The 20,273-nt window shown below is 36.4% G+C and overlaps 2 protein-coding genes and 1 pseudogene across 3 annotated transcripts; 2 read left to right on the plus strand and 1 right to left on the minus strand.

Annotated features, from left to right (window-relative positions):
- Nucleotides 1–82: 82 nt before the first annotated feature.
- On the minus strand, nt 83–2,772 carry LOC137721263 (sec-independent protein translocase protein TATB, chloroplastic). Its single transcript, XM_068460365.2, has 6 exons — nt 2,156–2,772; nt 1,933–2,054; nt 1,334–1,393; nt 968–1,250; nt 571–711; nt 83–472 (listed from the first exon to the last, which is right to left on the minus strand). The coding sequence occupies exons 1-6, from the start codon at nt 2,367–2,369 to the stop codon at nt 363–365; spliced, it is 930 nt and encodes a 309-aa protein (XP_068316466.2). The 5' UTR covers nt 2,370–2,772; the 3' UTR covers nt 83–362.
- Nucleotides 2,773–8,639: 5,867 nt separating this feature from the next.
- LOC137720587 (uncharacterized) lies at nt 8,640–11,656 on the plus strand. Its single transcript, XM_068459678.2, has 2 exons — nt 8,640–8,981; nt 9,985–11,656. The coding sequence occupies exons 1-2, from the start codon at nt 8,898–8,900 to the stop codon at nt 11,368–11,370; spliced, it is 1,470 nt and encodes a 489-aa protein (XP_068315779.2). The 5' UTR covers nt 8,640–8,897; the 3' UTR covers nt 11,371–11,656.
- Nucleotides 11,388–16,645, plus strand: LOC137721096 (silicon efflux transporter LSI2-like; annotated as a pseudogene). Its single transcript, XR_015957606.1, has 5 exons — nt 11,388–11,458; nt 11,787–11,931; nt 14,628–15,312; nt 15,824–16,082; nt 16,199–16,645. The product of XR_015957606.1 is annotated as a silicon efflux transporter LSI2-like (transcript).
- The last annotated feature ends 3,628 nt before the right edge of the window (nt 16,646–20,273 follow it).

The raw sequence follows: 20,273 nt of genomic DNA on the forward strand, positions 1-20,273 counted from the left end.
ATTTATAATCTTCGAAGTCGAAGACAGCGCGGTACAAACCCGAAACGAACCGAAATGTCACTTTCTAAAAAGATGGCGTTACTTTCTAAAAAGATGGCGTTACTTTCTAAAAAGATGGCGTTTCTGCATCAGTACTAGGTCAAAATCATGCTCTTAGATGAGATTACAGGCACCTTTTTGTACTCAATTATACTGAAATTCTATGGACTTAAACTATTTCCATCAACAAAAATTGAGAAGGAACAACAAAAGTGGGATTTCTCAGCTCCATTCATCCTCCGTCAAGCTTCATGTCTCGAACTTGACAAATTTGAGAGTTACGAAAAATTGGCAAGCATCCGTCAATCAACTGTGACTTGTTCTTATGTCTCACTTTGAGGTTGTTGGGGTGAAGGCGTTCCAGCGGCAGCTTCTTCAACAGTTTGAGGTGGTTGGGGTGAAGGCGTTTTTGCAGCAGTTTCTTCAGCTGTATCTGTTACCAATGTAAGCATACAACAATGTTAACAACAGCGAGATAGAGATGTATACATTCAACAAAGTTATCAAGAGAGAGATTTAACGACGACTAACCTTGAGACGGAGTCTGAGGTTCAACCTGACTTTCTGCTGGAGCAGATACCTGTGCCTTCTTTTGGGCAGCTGCTAGCTGCTCCTCTGTGATCTTTAAGTACTCTTCTGCGGTGTATGCTCTGGGTGGTGACGGAACCCCATCTGCATTAGATAATTGACAGGTCAGGACTTAATAAAGAGACAAGAAACTATATGCACTGAATCATACAGCGAAAATATGAATCCGATAAAAAAATGGCTAAACAGTGAATATATTCCTCTAAACGTATTTTCCTCTAGTTACTTGGATTTGTCATTTTTCCTATTATTGGTTCATATCCTAAACCTCATAAATTTTCACAAAACTTCCATAATGTGTCAGATGATCTAATGGCAATTTGACACATTAATCGCTTACTGGGGTCAGCCGTGGCAGTTGATGAAGAAGTTGAATTCTTGCTCATTATTCTGGCATTGTATGCATCTATTGACGATAAACTTGAAATGTCTGGAGTTTTGGAATCTTCATCCGTGGTTTTAGAATCTTCAATCGTAGTTTTGGAATCTTCAGTCATGGTAGTTGATGAAGGGGTTGAAGTAGTATCCATTTTCTTGCCATTGAATGCATCTATTGTTGAACTAGAAATGTCATCAAGACCGATCTCCTTTTCAAGGGTGCTCTTGAAATCCCTTGAAACTTCCTGCAGATGCACGTACATGCAACATTGACATCCTTCTCATAAGAGGCATAAACATACATTTCAAATGAAGTTAAATTACCTACCTGAAGTTCTTTAATGGTGGGTTGAAAAGCACGCAAAGTCTTTCCTAATGTCCTAGCAACCTGCACGAAGATAATCGTTACTCAGGAATGCCAAAAGATCTGCTAAACTGTCAACACTAAGGTTATCAATTTTTTTTCTAAAGCTTGTCATCCTGACCTCTTGAGTCTCGACCCCATCATTACTTCAATCAATGAGTTTTGATCAACAACAATTCTGTGAGGGGTTCATATACCAATCAGGCCCTAACCCTCCACACCCCTCTATCCCTGCTACTTAAACCGAGAATACATGCATCCACATGAGAAATTAAGGGCTCGTTTGGGATTACTTCTGGGAAGGTCAAAAGCGCTTTTGACGACAGAAACGTTTAGAAGTGTTTCTAGTTTATGGAAGCATTTGTAGTGTTTCCTGAGAGAAGCACCTATCAAGTGCTTACTTGGGAAGTGCTTCCAAAAGCATTTTCAGGAAAATCTTGGATTTTAAACATGATTGTGCTTCCAGCATAAGCACTTCGGATGAAAGCACTAATGAGTAGAAGTGTCTTCTACAAAACAATTTCAGACCTAAACTTCCAGCTACAATATAACATACCACTCACCTCAGCAAGTCCCTTGGGACCAAAAACCAGCAAAGCCACTACTCCAATAACCAGAGCCTCAGGAGCTCCAACACCAAACAGCGATGCATAAACCACCATACCCTTACACCTTCTCTTCCTCTCTGCACCGCCAAATCACAAACGAGCTGGACTGATTAACCAAAACAGCAAACAAATTGCAAAATCCAAGAAAAACCCACGAACCCAAATGCTGAAAAGTTACCTAATTTCAAAGACTTCGGTGCGAATGAGACGCCCAGATGCTTCAACCCAGTCCATGGCGAGAAAGGGCTGAGACCCAGTGGCGGAACCACACAACAGAGCTGAAATTTCCGGTCTTTGCGGCGGAAGGCGGCTGCTTTTGTGCCTCTGGCGACGGATGACGACGAGCACACAAATGTGGTAGGAGCAGCAGCAACGATGGACGCCATGGCCATCAGTTCGAGATTTTTGATAGTTTTGGAGTCATGAGCTATGGTGACGGTCCAAAATTATACCAACCAGAAACGTTAAATGTGTTTTCAGTTTTCAGCATTTCTGGGTGGGCCTTGAAATGTGGGCTTGATCTATACTTTTTGTTGGGCCAGTTTAACACTGCCCAAATGTTGTTGGTTTGCTCTTCTTTGGCCCAAATGATTGATGTTTTCTGTTTTTTCACTTACAGGGGAGGGACAGCGCATGAAGGAAGATTCGAACACAAGACCTTGATTGCAGAAGTAAACGTTGGAATATGGGTTGAATGATTTTTCAAACAATCGGATACTCTAAGCTACTTTAATTTATCCAAAAATTGATCGAATTCCGAGTGTGATGCGCAGCGAGACCAAACAAGTCACTCCCTCGCCTCACAGCATCAACATCTTTTTATAGGTTAAGTCAGTTCTTAAGATGGCTCACCTTATTCTACTACAATCCAAGCAACATAATTTCTTAATCAACCGAACTAAAACATATTTGTAAGCAGTGTTTAAAATATCAGTATCGGTGATATACAAATTTGTTGAAATATCGATGGATATGTTGATATCCATACCTATATCGGTTAACTCCGATGATGGAAATTTTCTAAAAAACGTGGTCATTTAAAATGAAACTTTAAGAAATGTCATATGACAATTTGCTAGGCGCTAGGTAGTGAAAACCCGACGCGATTTAAAGCAAATTGTTTCGAAAAATCGGTCTGGAGCTAGGCGGTCCTAGGTGGGCTAGGCGGTCCAAGGTGGTCCTAGGCAGATTTGATTTTTTTTTTTTTTTTAATTGATTGTGTGCTTTTTTATTTTTTTAGTTTCATGATGGTATACTTATAGAAATGGTGCACCTAATTTGCAAAGGATGGATTGACTACTAGTTCATTCAATTGTGAAATGAATTGGAGAACTCAGATACATACAAAAAAAAAAAAACTACCTACAACAACGTTAAATAATTTACTCTATGTCCAATTCAATGCAAGGATCATGAATAAGAATAATTTAGTCTATCATCCAAGAATACTTCTCATAATGATTATATGCTTACTGTTTTCTAAATATTGAACTTGTTGGATGGATGTACTTTGTGTATTCTTCTACTTCTATTTTTGCATTTTATCATTATTCTATTATCCACACAAGTATAATTTTTTATTTTATTTTATTTTTATTTTAAGTGTAAATAGACACTTATTTACAAGATATATAATAAATTTACATAAATCCGTATAGACCCCGCCTAGCCGCCTAAGCGCTAGGCCCCTGCCCGCCGCGGGACTAGGGCCTAACGTTTTTTAGAACCTTGCCGATATGTCGGAAATATTGATAAAATCTGTCGGATTTAACCAAATTTAAGAGTTTATGCAATATTTTATAGAGTTTAGATTTTCGCATTTCCATATTTTCTCTTATTTTCTTAATATTTTGACCGTATCGAATAAATTTCAAACACTATACGCAAGAGATTCATGCATTAAATCCCACAACAATGATTGACCTTCATCCATACTCCCAAAGCATTGTGATCTTGAATTATTCCGACGAGAGAATTTTGCAAAGGGCCATAATTTATGAAGGAGGATCTTGATATAAATCCTTTATATACATATAATATGTTATGCATGTGTTTGTAGATTAAAAGTATGCGATCGAACCCCCACCTACTCGATAAGTCGAACATGTGGTGTGCTGGTTTAGCTTTTGGCTTGTAGGGCCGTACCCACACCAAGCCACCCCATGAGAGGTTCATTTTTGTGAAATATCTAGTAGCTGCCCCTCCCTTGTGGACCCCTGCCCTTTTCCAATATTTGGTTACATGGGTGGTGGATCTAGAAACATAGAATTATCACATTATTCACTTTAAATGTAACCAAACCTGTATGGTATAATTTAGTCTCGTTTGGTGGGGGCCAGCATGGAAAGCATTGAATTAGGCTCCCGAGTTGTGTCGCGTTGAGACTCGTGTCTCGTGTAAGCATGTCGACATCTGTTGAGCTATGCTATAAAGGTTAGTTCAGCAACATTTGATGTGCCTTGTCAAGATATGTCGAGTGTGTATTTTAGCAAACATTTGGTAAGTTGGTTCGAGTCTCATATCAGGCTGCCATTTCCAAGCTTTTTTTTTTTTTTTTTTTTTTAACGTTTTTCGTAGGATCTCGAGACCTAGGGAGACCTAGTTGTTCCTTAAATGGATCAACGCTTAGAGACAACTAGGCCTGGTTAAAGGGATTCTCTCCGAATCACTTTCACTAAATTCATTCAATCAATCAATTCGGGCTCTTGAAATTTGATTCAATAACTACAAACAGGGGGTCCTTTTAAAATTTATAATAACTTGTTGGATCAAATTTCAAATACCTGGATTAGGTGATTGGGTGGATTTGGTAGAAGGGATCCGGATCCCTTTCCCCAGTTCAATATCTAGGCTTAATTCGAAATTCTTATGAGTATACAAGTACTGTCTGAAATACTAATTTGTAGTCTTAAAAATAAATTTATCTTATATCTGAATAACTAATGTATCGTTCTTATTCAATAACCACACCATCAATTTAATTTGGAATTGGTGGGCTTTTGATATACAACTTTTAACTTTTGTTTGTAGAAGTAACCAAAGTGATCTCTAGAAAAGTGAATTTCATCATAAATTTCAAGAACAGAATCTGAATGTAAGTGTGCGGGAGACTAGGTAACATGAAATTGAATAATTAAAAAGTAAAAAGGTAAAAAGGTAAATAATAATAAAAAGGGGGGGTTCAGAAAGCAAGAGGATTGAATGGGATGGATCATGGATGGATCATGATAATAAAAAGAGAGAACCACCCACCCGTGCAAGTTTAATTTAGTGTATGTGCATGTCGCTATCTTACGCACGTGGGGTGCGCACAAATACCCATTCGGAAAACACAAGGCCATCGCTCGTGCGTGAACATCTTTGACAAAAGGTTTTATCCTAGTGGAAAATATAGTTAAAAAAATTAGAGATAACTTGATATAGATCCAATTTTGTGAGTCATTAGTAGAATTAGTCCATTTCATTGAAATAGATCCAATAATTGAGATTCCAAGTATGTTTATTTATGATTTGTACCATATTTACCCCGTAAGCTTACGAATTGTTGTAAATACACAAAATTGATTAATTATGGGATTATTTGTCGTTTAGCTAATCCCTTAATGGTAGGATTAGTTAGAGCCATATAATCACCTCAACCCCCAGTCTGTTTCATCCCTCATTTTTTCCTTCTTCCAAACAATTCCCTCTATCAATCCTCCTCTTTTTTGTCTCTTCTTTTCATAGGTGATATTTTTGTGTTCTTCCCTCAAAATTCAATCCTTTAATGGAGGTATATTATATCATATTTATATTTCTATGTTCCGCCATGTAGGTTAGCATTTTTCTTCCAATACAATAGGCAGTTTATTTTTGTTTTGCAGGTAGATTATGTCTGCTTTGTAGGTATAAAGCATTTTTCTTCCTATACAATAGGTAGGTAGTTACTAGATTATATTAGTTTTGTTTTCTTCATAAATAGTAGGTAGTTACTAGATAATATTTTAGTTTGAGTATTTTAATATTCAAAATTTAAAAACTGAATAAATGATAAAAAAAATTAAAGAATTTAAATATTTTTATCTTAAGGGGAAAAATTGATATCAAAATATGTAATTGGATAACTGGACTTAATCCCAAAAACTACCTATGTTTTTGGACCTAGATCCAAAAGCCCCTAAAAATTAATACTTTGCCCAGTTATATTTTCCTTTCCGGTTGGAATTTTTTTTGTTCAAATTTCACTTTGGATCTATGTATTTAGAGTTTGGGTATATAATTTCAATTTTATAATTCTTATTAGTTCATTTTACTGGTCTATTTTATGAACGAAAAACTTAAACACTCCTAATCTCTTTATTTTTATTTGAACGGGACTCTCTCGGTCCATAAACTCCAAACTAAAGCTCCGGACTGGATCTCATTCTTCCTAATCAGGCCCACTAAAATGTTGTATTATATTTTAGACTTATTTTTAGTTACACTTCTGGAACTCGATTTTAGTCTCAATTTGCTCCTTGTGACTCAAAAGTCACCACTCTTCTTCCTGAAACTCAAAGTTCGCTTCATTTTGCCCCTAGAGCTGATCCCAGTTTGCCCCCTAAAGCTTGAAAGTTGTCTCCATAAAACTCAAAGTTTGCTCAACATTGCCTTAAATCTATTAATTTTTTATTTGAGTTTGATTTGGGTGCGCCAGGTAACATGGTCTTATTAGGTGTTGGATCCCACATATGTTTTAAATGCCACCTATAAGTTGTAGGGAGAAGAGAGAATCCATAAGTCAAAGTGTAACGAATTTTGAGTTTTAGGAAGTAAAGTCGTAATTTTTGAGTGATAAGGATAAAGTGAGATCAAAATGAAATTTCAGATATCGTAGTTAAAAGTAATTCTATATTTTAACTTGGAAAGTTAGTGAATTTACGGTTTTTTCTGTTGGAGTGTGGGGATGGCAATTGAATGCGGTCACGAGAGGTGTCCCGCAACCTAAAAAGCAGAAATCGAGAATATTACGAGTCACGAGAATCTCACGCGATCACACCACCGCCGCTAGTAACTTTCCTGCTTCCCCATTAAAATCACCGCTAAATCATTAACCTGGTGGTGGGACATACTTGTTAAATTAGAACCACATAATAAAAGGAAATTTTAACGAAAAGCTTCTGATACTGTTTAATTTAACGAAAAATTATATTTTTACATTAAAAAATCAATCCTGGTACTATTCACTTTACCCTTTATTTTGTCATTATCGTTAAAACTCAAAATTTTCAAACCCTTTTCATTAATTTTTTATAATAGAATCTTTGTTATTAACTAATTAAATGTGTTTGACTAAACAAATTATATAGATAATTAAAAAATGAGTGTGTGAGAGAGAGAGAGATGGCAGCTGGCTTGTCCAATCCCTTATCCAATTCATTAACCCCCAACTTGTAAGATTTTAATCATTAATCTGTGAAAGCCATGGCCACAGTAAGAAAAGTTTTTTTAGTGTGTCAGAAACACAGCTTGATCTATCAAATGTTATATATTTAAAGTATCAGATCGTGTTACTGTCAAATTTTCCACATTAAGTTAGTATTCTTATGTGAACGTACTTGTCAACATTAAATAAATGTGACTTGTGGAACAAGTTCGTCTTCATTTCAATGAAGGGAATCTATCAACATGAAGAGATCATTGTTGTGTTTGAAAAACATGTATCACATAGAACCAGTGGAATCGATTGTATCGATAATTATCAAATTAGGAGAGATTCTTAGGTACGTCCATGTGATTAGAGATATAGAACGAACAAAAATATCTTATCACAGACAATAGAGACCTCCCAAAAAAGGATTAAGTTATTGTATTTATGAAAGATAACTGTTATTGACACTTTAAAAATCTCATTTTACACTCTTTACAAGTGTATTTTTCTTTCTAAATATAGGAAGTTTGGAGTGCAAAATGAGAATTTTGGAGTGCCAATAATAATTTCCTTATGAAAATAAAAACATATAACATCATTGTGATGAGATATTTTCAGTGTATCGGGACATCAGTACATAGGTCATATATCATTATACAAAAGGAAGGAAGATTTTATTTTCAAATATTTTTCCGCTTGTATAATTATATATGACATATGTGTCTGTGTTTCCTGCTGAGTGAATCTAATAATAATAGTTGAGAAAAAGAGGAAGTATAATAGTGTATGGAAGAGTGGGGTGGTTGCATGCTATGCTTGCGTCATTAATATACTATTTGTCTTTAACAGAAATATTGCATACATTTTGCTGGATCTATGAATAATACAGATTTGTGCTTATTAGATTATACACAGCATGTTAATTTAATAAATAAAACACACATGAAAATATTTTATTTTATTTTTGATAATTTCATAACAAAAATTAGAATAATGCATCAAGCGGCAAGCCCACGTGCAGCTAATTTCTTTTTTCCTTGGTTAATCGCCATCATCATCGCCTATCCAATATTCTAATTATTTGATAACCAAATAAATAAAATAATGCAGCAATACAATAATTCGAGATTGATTTTTTTTTATTTTTTACAAACGATAAATTTTCAAACTCACGTCGTGGTAAGGGTAACACACATCTCCATCGTTCTAGTAGTCACGTGGATTTTGTTAGAAAATAAAAATAAAAAACAAATGTGTGGGTCCCATTTCTAGAGAGAGAGTTTGCATATACAATGCAAGTCCACATTTTTCATTCATTCATTCGTTCAGCTTCAAGAAACGTTCATTACCAGATCGAATCCGCCATGTCCGTTGAATCTCGCCGGAAAAACTGTCGTTCTCCGGCCTCGTAGCTCGGAATTCGAAACCCGATTGGTCAATCTTCGCCGGAGTTGTTTATTTGAGATAAAAAAGCTGAGGAATTTAGCTCCAGAAGCAAAGCAACGAGCTTTGTGGGATCACAGAAGCAGTCATGAATAGCAGCGTTGACACTATCAACGCCGCCGCCACCGCCATCGTCTCCGCCGAAGCTCGAGCCCAACCTACGACCGTCTCTGTAACTCTCTCTCTCTCTACTGCATACATATCTTTATGCATGTTTGTTTTTCTCTTCTCTCAATTTGTTCTGATTTTTGGGTCCTTGTTATACTGATAATACTCTGTTTGGTTGCTGAGAAACTGTGGGAATCAAAATCACACAGATATGGGCTGTTGGATCTTGCGTTCTTAAATTTACTTTCCATCCAAAAAAGTGGAAAGTATGAATCTTTGAGTGTTTTTCTAGTGCAAATAATCGTTGAAATTCTTAAATTTGATTGAACTCATATAATTTAATGATGGATTAGTATAAAGGTGTAAAATTTTATTTTAATTTTAGTTTAATGGAGTCTTTATTGTGTTTGTATTGCTATATGGTGACTTCGTTTTATTTCAATTGCTAGTATTTTGGTAGGTATGTTTTGATGTAGTTCCAGATTTTGCTAGATAGCACCTAGCAGAAGCTCACAACCGAGCATAGTGGCGTTTTAGGATTCATAGAATTTCACACCCACCTCACTTAGTAGGATAAGGCTTTGTTGTTGTTGTTGTTGTTGTATCTGGTGAACATTTCATAGTTTAGAAAGTTTGGAGTTTCGGCGAAGAAATCCAGCCGGGAAGGAGACCTATTTGCCATCCTAACAACTTTTCCTTCTTGTCGCCATTGCTACGGAGGATGTCGCCTGGTGGCTTTTATAGAAGCGGCTTTCAGAGTGCCATACACCAGAATAGCTTTAAACCCTTAATTGTAAATTTCAATTTCAGTTGCCAACTTTGATTCTGTTGCTTCGTGATGTAGAATTGTGTACAAGTAATTACATAAGACACTTTTATTCATTTCGAAGATTGTACGTGAAGTTCTTTTGCGAGTCAGTATCTTAGAGATGTTCGTTTGTGGGTTGAGAGTGAATTTAAATCTTTGTGGTGTTAAATTGAGTAGGTTCTTCTGGTGTCTTTCGTGCATTTTTTTGGTGTTAATTTTGAAACTGAGTCATTGACAATCTTTTACCATTTGACTGCAGAAAAGAAGATGGGGAAGCTGCTGGAGCCTATATTGGTGCTTCGGGTCACATAAAAATAACAAGCGAATTGGTCATGCTGTCCTCGTTCCCGAGCCTGTAGTGCCAGGAGCTGCAGTCCAAACAACCTCCACCACAATTGTATTACCATTCATTGCCCCTCCATCTTCTCCTGCATCTTTCCTCCCATCCGATCCACCATCCGCTACCCAATCACCTGCTGGACATCTGTCCCTCACTTCCCTTTCTGCCAATGCCTACTCTTTGAGTGAACCTGCATCCATGTTTTCCATAGGCCCTTATGCATATGAGACACAGTTAGTGTCACCACCTGTATTCTCTACATTCAACACTGAACCATCTACTGCTCCATTCACTCCCCCTCCTGAATCTGTTCAGCTGACTACACCTTCATCCCCTGAAGTTCCATTTGCTCAACTTCTGTCGTCTTCACTGGACCGACAACGTAGAAATAGTAGTAACAACCAGAAGTTTCCACTGTCCCAATACGAATACCAGCCTTACCAACAATATCCAGGAAGTCCAGGTGGTCATCTCATATCACCTGGATCAGCAATATCAAATTCTGGAACATCTTCTCCTTTTCCGGACAGACACCCTATGCTTGAGTTTCGCATGGGGGAAGCTCCAAAGCTCTATGGTTTTGAGCATTTTACCACTCGTAAGTGGGATTCAAGGCTAGGTTCTGGATCATTGACACCAGATGGTGCGGGGTTAGGTTCCAGGCTAGGTTCTGGAACATTAACACCAGATGGCTATGAGCTAGGTTCAAGGCTAGGTTCTGGATGTTTGACCCCCAATGGTGTGGGAGTTGGTTCCAGGTTGGGTTCTGGATGTTTGACGCCTGATGGTACGGGGCCAGCCTCTAGAGACGGTTTCCTTATGGAGAACCAGATTTCTGAGGTGGCATCCCTGGCCAACTCAGAGAGTGGATGTCACAATGGTGGAACTGTATTTGATCACAGGGTGTCATTTGAATTGACTGGTGAAGATGTTGCATGCTGTCTTGCAAATAAAGCATTAAGAACTGCAACGGAATCTTCAAATGATAGAGGAGCAGAATACGCAATTGAAAAAGAGGCGTTATCAACAGACTCCAACAATCACCATGAGTTTGATGTTGAGGAAAGTTTGAGTAGAATTCCTGAAAATAATTCAGGAGAAGGGGAAGATCAAGGTTACCGGAAGCAAAGATCCATCACACTTGGTTCAACAAAGGAGTTTAATTTTGATAACACAAAAGCTGAAGTTCCGAGTAAGTCCAACATTGGCTCGGAATGGTGGGCTAACAAAAATGTTGCTGCTAAGGAATCTAAGCCTTGTAATGACTGGACTTTCTTTCCGATTCTACAACCAGGAGTTGGATGACATAGCAATGGTTCAACATGGCTTTTTCGGATGTGTATAGCTTTGGTAAACCAGGGATCACATTGTTGACGATGAATGGATTGCAGAGGTGAGAGTTTCTTACGACCGAAAACAGATAACTGACAGGGGAATAGATTGTAGAATTGTTAATGTGAGTGCTCAAAGAGCATTCTTTAGAACATTTTTTGTACTTTGATGTTAATACAGAGGATATAATTCATTTATGTAGATGTTGTGTTGTGGACTATTTTTTGTTCATGTGTAATAAAAAGGTCGAATTACGCCATTTTGAGTATTCTTGCTTGAAGATGCGTAACAGTCCATCCGGAAAGGGGTCCGAAAGTTCATACTTTACGAGCCTTACCGGAAATCTAATGCGTTTGATCTTCGAAAGTCAATTTCTTTGCCCTAACCAGTTGTGAATCCGACAACGGAAATCGGTTTCATAGCCGGAACCAGGTTCAAACCCGGAATGAAAGGAAAGGGATGGAGAGCATGAAGTGCCTTGAATATGTAGGGCATGAGCTTCACTGGTCTAACATTGTAGGGGTAGTGGATTGGGTGCAACCATTCAAGTTGGTGGCAACAAACCTTTGTTATGGTGGATTAAAAGGATAAGCATTTAATTAAAAATGTCTTATAGGTAATGGCCAAAGCTCAAGTCTTTGTCCTACCCACTTGCCCAAACAGGGCAGAAATGCAAACTAGGAACAGGCTGTGACCAACAAACCAGGAGACATGATTAAAACAACAAAAAGCAAGGATTAGGGCAACATATCATGTTGGAAAAGTTTATGGCTCCAACTCCAAACCTCATCGCCATCAGGTGGATAGAGGTGCATATTGTAGTGTGGCTAATTGCACACCAATAGGTTTTTGTAGTGCTTAATTGACATAAAGGGTTCATTTGAGACTGTTTATGTAGGAAACGCTTTTTTAGTTTTTAGTTACGTGTTTTTTCAAAACTTGTTTAACCCATATACGCTTTTAAGTTTGTTTGTAAAATATAATGAAAATCGCTTTTGATTGTTAGATAGCATTTTTAGCTGTTTCCAAAGAAATATCAGACATGCCTTGAACTGATTATGGATTCTAAAGAAGTTTTTTGGTGCTTTATAGAGTTCATTATCGATCATTTTAACTAAAATTTTCGTCATGCTTTTACAAGAAGTGCTTTTGTTAAAAATGTTTATGGGCAGAAATTACTCTATAGTCTATACTAGAATAAGTAGGACGGGTGGGAAGTTGATATCCCATTCTTCTTCTCTCGAATTCTCTCTCTCAGACATTTAAACCGCTGCCGCCGTTCTTCTTGCTCAAAAACCACGAACCACAACACCGTCATCCTTTACGCCAACATTTGAGCTTTTCATGCAGGAGTCCCGTTCGAATTTGAAGAAAACTTTCTACCCTAAAAGTTGAGTTTCCTGTTGACTTACTCTGACTTTTTTGACAAATTTCTGATCGAATTTAGGCACGACGTGGTTCGAGATCACCATCAATTGATTGTTATTGAACTCAAGTATATCCTATGTTTACTAAAAACAATTTTCAGCAAATCTTCCCTTGACAATTTGTTTATTTTGGTAATCTCCCATAATCCGTCTCTACAAAAAAATTATTATTATTATTTTTTTAAGTACCGGCTGTAAGTTAGCAAAACCAACACATGAAGAAAAAGTAAATAAAAAAATAAAAATAAAACTACTCATGAGGACAACTCATTCCAGGAAGGTCATTTTTGACTTTCTTCGCCACGTAGTGGGCTCAAAAATAGACTATAAATTGTTCAATGCATTGCATGTGAAGATGATGTTAATAATTTATTTATTTATTTTGGTAATATGACGTTAGTAGTTTAAAAAAATGTGTCACATGATTTGATTATTTTGTAATTGTATCTTAATATATCATTCGATTTGATTTTCTTCTTTGTTTGTTTCTCTCTCTTGGCTTACAATATTATAATTGAGTTTGATGTTTTCATAGTAGACAAAACCAAAACATGTTACATGTATTGCGCTTAGTTAACAGTTTTGTTGTTGATTCATCTGAGTATCGTACATGTTCAAACGTATTTATCATGAATCTAATTTTGTCGCTAATGTGTTTGCTAAAGAAAGAGTCTCGTTCTACAACCTTATTAATTTGAGCCTTACTTAGTCGTTGTCGTCTCCAAACATGTATAAAAATGATGTAAAAAAAATGATGCAACAGATCTCTCCCCTTTATTTTTTTTTTATAAAATGAATTTAATAATCTAATAAAATGTGTCACATGATTTGGGTAATTTTTAATGGCATCTTAATCTTTCATTCGATTTGGTTTTTCTTCTTTGTTTTTTTCTCTCTCTTGGCTTACAAGTTACAACAGTGATAGTTTGATGCTTTCGTAATAGACAAAACCAAAACATGTTACATGCATTGATCTTAGCTAATAATTTTTTCGTTGATTCATCTGAATGTTGTACATGTTCTAATATGTTCATTATGAATCTATTTTTGTCACCGATGCTTAGCTAAAGAAAGAGTCTCATTTTACAAGTTTGTTAATCGAGCTTCACCTGGTTCGTGCCGTCTATAAAAAATAATGAATTATAGTTTACATAATTGACATTTGATACTTTCTAGTAAGTCTTTGTAAATTATTGAGCTTTAATGCAGCGGTTTTTGTTTTTTTTCCTCTTGATGAATCTTTGTAAATGGATTGACTTGGATAGGATACTTCGGAAAGAAATGGATAGCAACTTCAAGGGTAGAATATTAATTACTCATGAAGGAAAGTTTTCCAGTCTAATCCCACAACAATAGTAGTAGGATTAGAAGGGATAATTTGATCATCACTACTCAGAGCTCATTTGGATATGCTTTCAAAATGATTAAAAATGTTTTTGGTGAAAATGTTCTTAGAACCAATTATTAGTAAAAATGCAAGCAAATCCTGGAAAAGCACTAAAAGTGCTTTATGGAAAAAGTACTTTAAGTGTTTTTGGAACCCAAAAATATTTTCTTTAAAATCACTTTTAATCATTTTAAAAGCACATCCAGATGAACTCTCAATCTTTTACCTTCAATTCCGACAAAATTTGGAAGTTGTCCTCCATTTCTAATGAACGCAGCCTTAGAGTCCACGTGAAGATCTTTAGCTTCTCGTGATACAAGCGAAATTCTACTTTACACTAATCTAAACTGCGAAGATTTGAATTTGGGTGCATGGGAGGGAGCACATTCGCTCTTAAGTTGGAAAAATGGTCATAGCTTATTCTCAAAGTGGTTCTTGGCTCAATTGCGTTTGCAGTGTTTGGATATTGGCATTGTTTCCGGCTGTCCCTTTCTTGCCAATCGGGAGGACCGTAGAGCCCCTCCTCGGGGCAATGTTTATGGCTGTTTTCCGAGTCTCAACTCCCGATCAAGCATAGCTGCTATTGATCTCCCAATCATTGGTCTTCTGTTCGGGACAATGGTTGTATCTATCTCGAAAGAGCGGATATGTTCAAGTATTTGGGCAGGTTGCTCATGTGGAAAACTCAAGGAGCAAGGGACTTGCTCTGTCGAATCTGTTTGATTTCTGCCGTTTCGAGTGCTCTCTTCACCAATGACACCTCTTGTGCGGTTTTAACCGAGTTTTATTTTGAAAGTTGCAAGACAACACAACCTCCCGCCTCATCCTATCCTACTCGCCCTTGCCTCGAGTGCAAACATTGGGTTTGCAGCAACCCCGATTGGCAATCCTCAAAACCTTGTTACAGCTATTCGGAGTAAGATTTCTTTCGGGACATTTGTGATTGGAATTCTCCCTGCAATGCTTGTGGTAGTGTGTGTGAATGCTTTGATTCTTCTATGTATGTTCTGGAGGTTGTGGTCTATCCAGCTCCGGAACCTGTTCCAGAGGGGATGTAAGTTCTCATCGGTTTTCACCAGACACATTGTGCACATAAATAGGGTTTTGCACTAGGATTACAGATATAACAAATAGAATTACAATAAACCAGTCAAACAATTAAAGGGAAATAAACTTATCTTCCAAAGTGGAGGAAGAAGAAGCCATGACTGCTAGGGTTTCAAGGAGGAACTTCTACAATCTAGCAGCCAAGAGTCCTTGTGCACAGAAAAGGGTTTTGCACTAGAATAGGATGATTGATGTGAGTGCAAGGACCTCCTAATATATAGATGCTCATCCCTTTAATCCGGCCTATTAATTGATTAGAAGGGATATTCCAAATCAATTAGGATTTCATTATAGTCCGAAATGGTAACGAATTCTTTGTCAACTAATTAAGGTTTTCATGATTAATTTCACCATATAAGGACTCCTAAACCTAACCAAATAAGGCTCCATAATTTTCCCAACTATTAACTCGGATTGACCAAGTTACTTGTATGTCAATAAACAGTGAGCACATGTTCTTTGACACTCACAACTTACAAGACAAACAGATGCATTTCCTACGTAGTCGTTGGAAGGGAAGGAACATCTGACCACAAGACTACAAATGTTCATAAATTTCTCTCTTGTTTTTGGTCAGGTGTCATATCCACTCTTGATTTTCTTCTGCGTAATGTTAATAACCGTCGAAGGATTTAACAAGACCGGCATTCCAAGCGATCTTTGGAACTTCATGGCACTGAATGCGCAAATTGATCGTGCTACCGGGATAGTTCTTGCGGTCACCATACTTGTGCTATCAAATTTGGCTTCAAATGCACCAACTGGTATGTATGTTGATATTATTTCTCTTTGCAATCTACAAGAACCTAAATATTCTGAAACTTTCAGCAGTCACTTAACATGCATCTTTTTTTTTTTTTTTCTTTTGTGTTGAGGATAGTTTTGTCGCTTGGAGGGTGGGTGGCAGCGTCGGCGGCCGTAATCTCTGCCGCTGAGGAGAAGAAGGCGTGGCTCCTATTAGCAATTGGGTGAGCACCGTTGCCCGGAACCCTCTTGCTTTTGGGATAAGCAGCCAACTTGATAGTGTATGATGGTTTTTGTAGTGCTGAACTAAAGAAAATACTAAACCAACAATTTTTTGTATATAATGATTTTAGCTTAAGAAGAATGAGAAGGCTATTTTGTCATGTCTTGGCGGCTATCATAACTTGGAACTTAGAAGCCATTGCAAGTATGATTCAAGTAACATTGATGAATGAGTTGTGAAAGTTTTCAAATTATATCCACCTCTCATCCCGAAGGCAGTTTTTAGTGCGACCGTTATATTGCTATGTAATGTTATTAATTTATTAGTATTATCTACTTATCAATCCACTTTTCTTTACAATTCCTATAAAAATCATGTCGTTTGCTTATATTATAACATATAAATTAATATCATCACATGATAATATAACCAGTCCGACTTCGCCCCATCATAAAGCAAAGCCAAATCATGACATAAGAAAGGGATTGTGACAACATGATACGTGCGATCCATGGCCCCACAAATTTTTGCCTGAGTGGCTTGGTACATCTCCCCTTGTGTGCAGGTTGGCCATCTTTCATCTCCACATCAAACTCTTGCCTCATGTTTGGCAAATAAATTGGTACAAAATACAAGATGGTGTGAAATGAGCGTGAATGCCGACGTAAAGTAAGTCCATGAAAAATTGAAGAATGGAAGTCGAAATCGTAGAATTAAATAGTGGAAGTTTAGTTTATACTATTTTGGTGTGTAAGTTTTCTTCATACATTTAAAGAGGTTTTGGATCAAAATCCCTATATATAGAGGTATTCTTGTATCATACCACTACAACACACATGATCAAAAGCAGAAAGTGATAACACAAATCTCCTCCCCTCTCTTCTACATTCATTGTCTGATACAGTTAAGAAAATAAAAGATGTGATACACTGCTCCCATTACACTTCGATTTCTAGCAAAAGTTCTCTCTTTTTTTTTTTTTTTTTGCCTATTTATAATATAAGATAGATATCCACAATTTTCCTCCAATAATGATCAATTCTGAGAAACTAATTTAGTATTATTTTCCACAATAATATTATATTAATTCCTTAATTCACGTACCATGTTTCTGGTGAACAGACGCTGACAAATGCGACCGGATCTCTCCTCCTCAAAATGTGACTAAAATGCTGTGTGAAAACAAAAACAAAACATCCTATTCATCCAATGATTATCACGAATTACGAAAACAAAGAGACCCCTCCCCTCATGTATCTCGTGAACCAATTCACCTGGAATCAAACTTTCACAATCACAATTTCAAGCTTGAGAGATTTGAAGTATTTGTATATCGTACGGAGACTTGACTCAAAAATAGTGAATGTCATCTTGACATGAAGTGCCCGATAAGAAGAGAAATGTTTTCTTGTAACCGGTGCATAGTTTGAGTGACGTTATTCTTCTAGTAAATGCTAGCCACGTATTTTAAAAAGTGAACCCTATGTTAAATAAAAACTCATCTAGGACGTCTTATTTGCACGGAGAAATATTAAGTACATGGCCTCACAAACTTAGCTAGCTAAGTAGCTATCGTCGGCTCCATCCACCAACGCACAATGCTCTCCGTCTCCGGCGAGGCAGCTGAAGCTTTTGCGGGAATATTTGGCACACAATCTCTTCAACGAAGCAGTTGCTGCAAAATTAAACTCTCTCTCTCTCCTCCTCCTTCTTCCTCAGCCTCTTCTGTGTTTCTTGTAAACAGTGCTGCTGTTGTCGTCGTTTCGTGAATTGATGGTACTGATTCCATCATCCATATGCAGAGGATTAAAATGCCACGGAGAATTTGTTGTTGGTGGCGGTGGTGTTGTTGTGGGGTCTGTGGCATGTTCTGTAAACTGGTCCATGGTTTGAGGATTTACTGGGAGGGTGGAGTGGGGAGAGAGAGCTTCATGGTGTGGGAAGTGATAGAGAGAAAGAGAGCCACATGCAAGCATGCCATACGTATAAGTACCCTAACCAATCCCATGAAACTCGAGGAGACCACCACGAACATCCAGTCGTTGACGGCGTGGACGGTGGAGGACGGATTCAGATCCTTTTCGGACCAGTGTCTCTGAAGCCTCAGGATCAATTGATCCTAGCCGTTCAACCTACCAATCAATAGCATTGTTCAATTCATTTTATTCTGATTGCACAAATTAAGAACTGCTAATATTTGGTTCCAACAAAATGATGGTATGATATGATTACAAACCCAAGCTCATTTCATTCTGCTGCCATTAAGCCATACCCAAACAATGACTTCAATGAGTACATACCAACAAAATAAAAAAGTGATACAAAACAAAATTACCACTCAATAAAATCTGATAACATTGTGTATTTTAAGCTCACGTACAGTCGATATGGTGACAATTAGATTGGCCAAATTGTTCTTACTTTTTGCTTTCGAGTTTTTTAATTTGAAGACCTTTCAGATTTAAATCCAAAATGCTCTCTTTGAATTTTTCATATTTTTAATGTTCTAATAAAGCTACTATCGTCTCATCCAAAAATCAAACAATATGTATTTCACTAAGTATAATTGGTTTTTTATTTTTTGACAAAAGATAGGATAATTTACATCAAACTATGGGGCATGAGATTCAAACACGGAACCTCAAGTGTAAGGGGGCAAACACTCTTAAGCTCTTAACCAACTGAGTTACATGACACTTGTAGTCTAATTGATCTTATTACTTGTAAGTTGTAACCTGCTAACTACAGAGAGAGAAATTCGAATATGGAACCTCGAGTATGACGATGTATACTCTTAATCAACTGAGTTACAAAGCGTGGATATTATTTCTTGTAAATTGTAATCTGATAATTTGAATAGAGATGGCATAAGTAGCTTTATGATGAATAAAAAAGGGAATGATACGGCACTACTTTATAATTAAAAGTTGGGTATCAATCAAGTTGTCTGTTCTTTGTTTTTTAGGCACATACAATCAAGTTGTCCCTAGACTGAATTTACCTTTTCCATAACATTGATAAAACATAAAATATTTTAGGATATAGTGACAATCACATACCGTCACGTAGTAATATTAATTTATCTGTTATACTATTTATAGATTTATTATATAATATTTATTAATAAATGCATATATTATAGTATAAGTGAAATAAATTAATAGTATAACGTGATGGTATTTATCACACTAAAAAAATTTTGATTGCCACACAATTTTTTTATTAATACAGTTATTACAAATACGAAATGATTTCTTTGAGCAATTAAAATGCCTTTTAGTGGACACTCATCATATATATTTTTGGTATGATAGCAAGAATAAAAAGAAATCTACCGATATTATGTTGCATTTCTTTAAAGAAAAAACAGAAAATATTTTGGTGCTAATCATTATTGTAGGTGCAAAATAAATCATGCTAACATGAGCTTATAATTAGACAATCGAACCTAATTTTCATTTTTAATGTAGAATAACACTAATAATAAAAACTCACATTTCTGCAGGTGCCTCTAATTTTTTAATCTAAAGTAAAAAACAATGAATCATTAATTAAGGCGCATGTAGAAGATCTTTCTCTCATTCTTTTTGTCGTTGTTGTTAAAATTACACATTATGTATTAAAAAATTGCAAGACGTGTGCAAAAATGCTAGTAAGGAATGAAAGGCACCAAATAATCTTTCTTTTTTTTATATATATTTTTTTTAATAAATATTTTTCATTATTTTCTTTTACTCTTGATATTTTTACTCTAATTTACATTAAAAAGAAAGAGATTTCGAAATGAAAAAAAAAAAAATGCCTTATTCGTCAACACAATCCACTACTTGATATATCTTTCATCTTGTTGGAGTAGAAGGAATAAAATGGTGGGAGCAATTAAATTAAACGAATGTGGTAAAGTATATAATATAGAAATTAACTTAGCTACTCAACATATGAGGACGAGTTATTTTTTAAAATACTTCGTGACTGATTACAAAATTTA

The sequence above is a fragment of the Pyrus communis genome, chromosome 1 (genome assembly GCF_041283825.1).
Source record: "Pyrus communis isolate YQ-2024b chromosome 1, ASM4128382v1, whole genome shotgun sequence".
In the NCBI taxonomy this organism is placed as follows: domain Eukaryota; kingdom Viridiplantae; phylum Streptophyta; class Magnoliopsida; order Rosales; family Rosaceae; genus Pyrus; species Pyrus communis.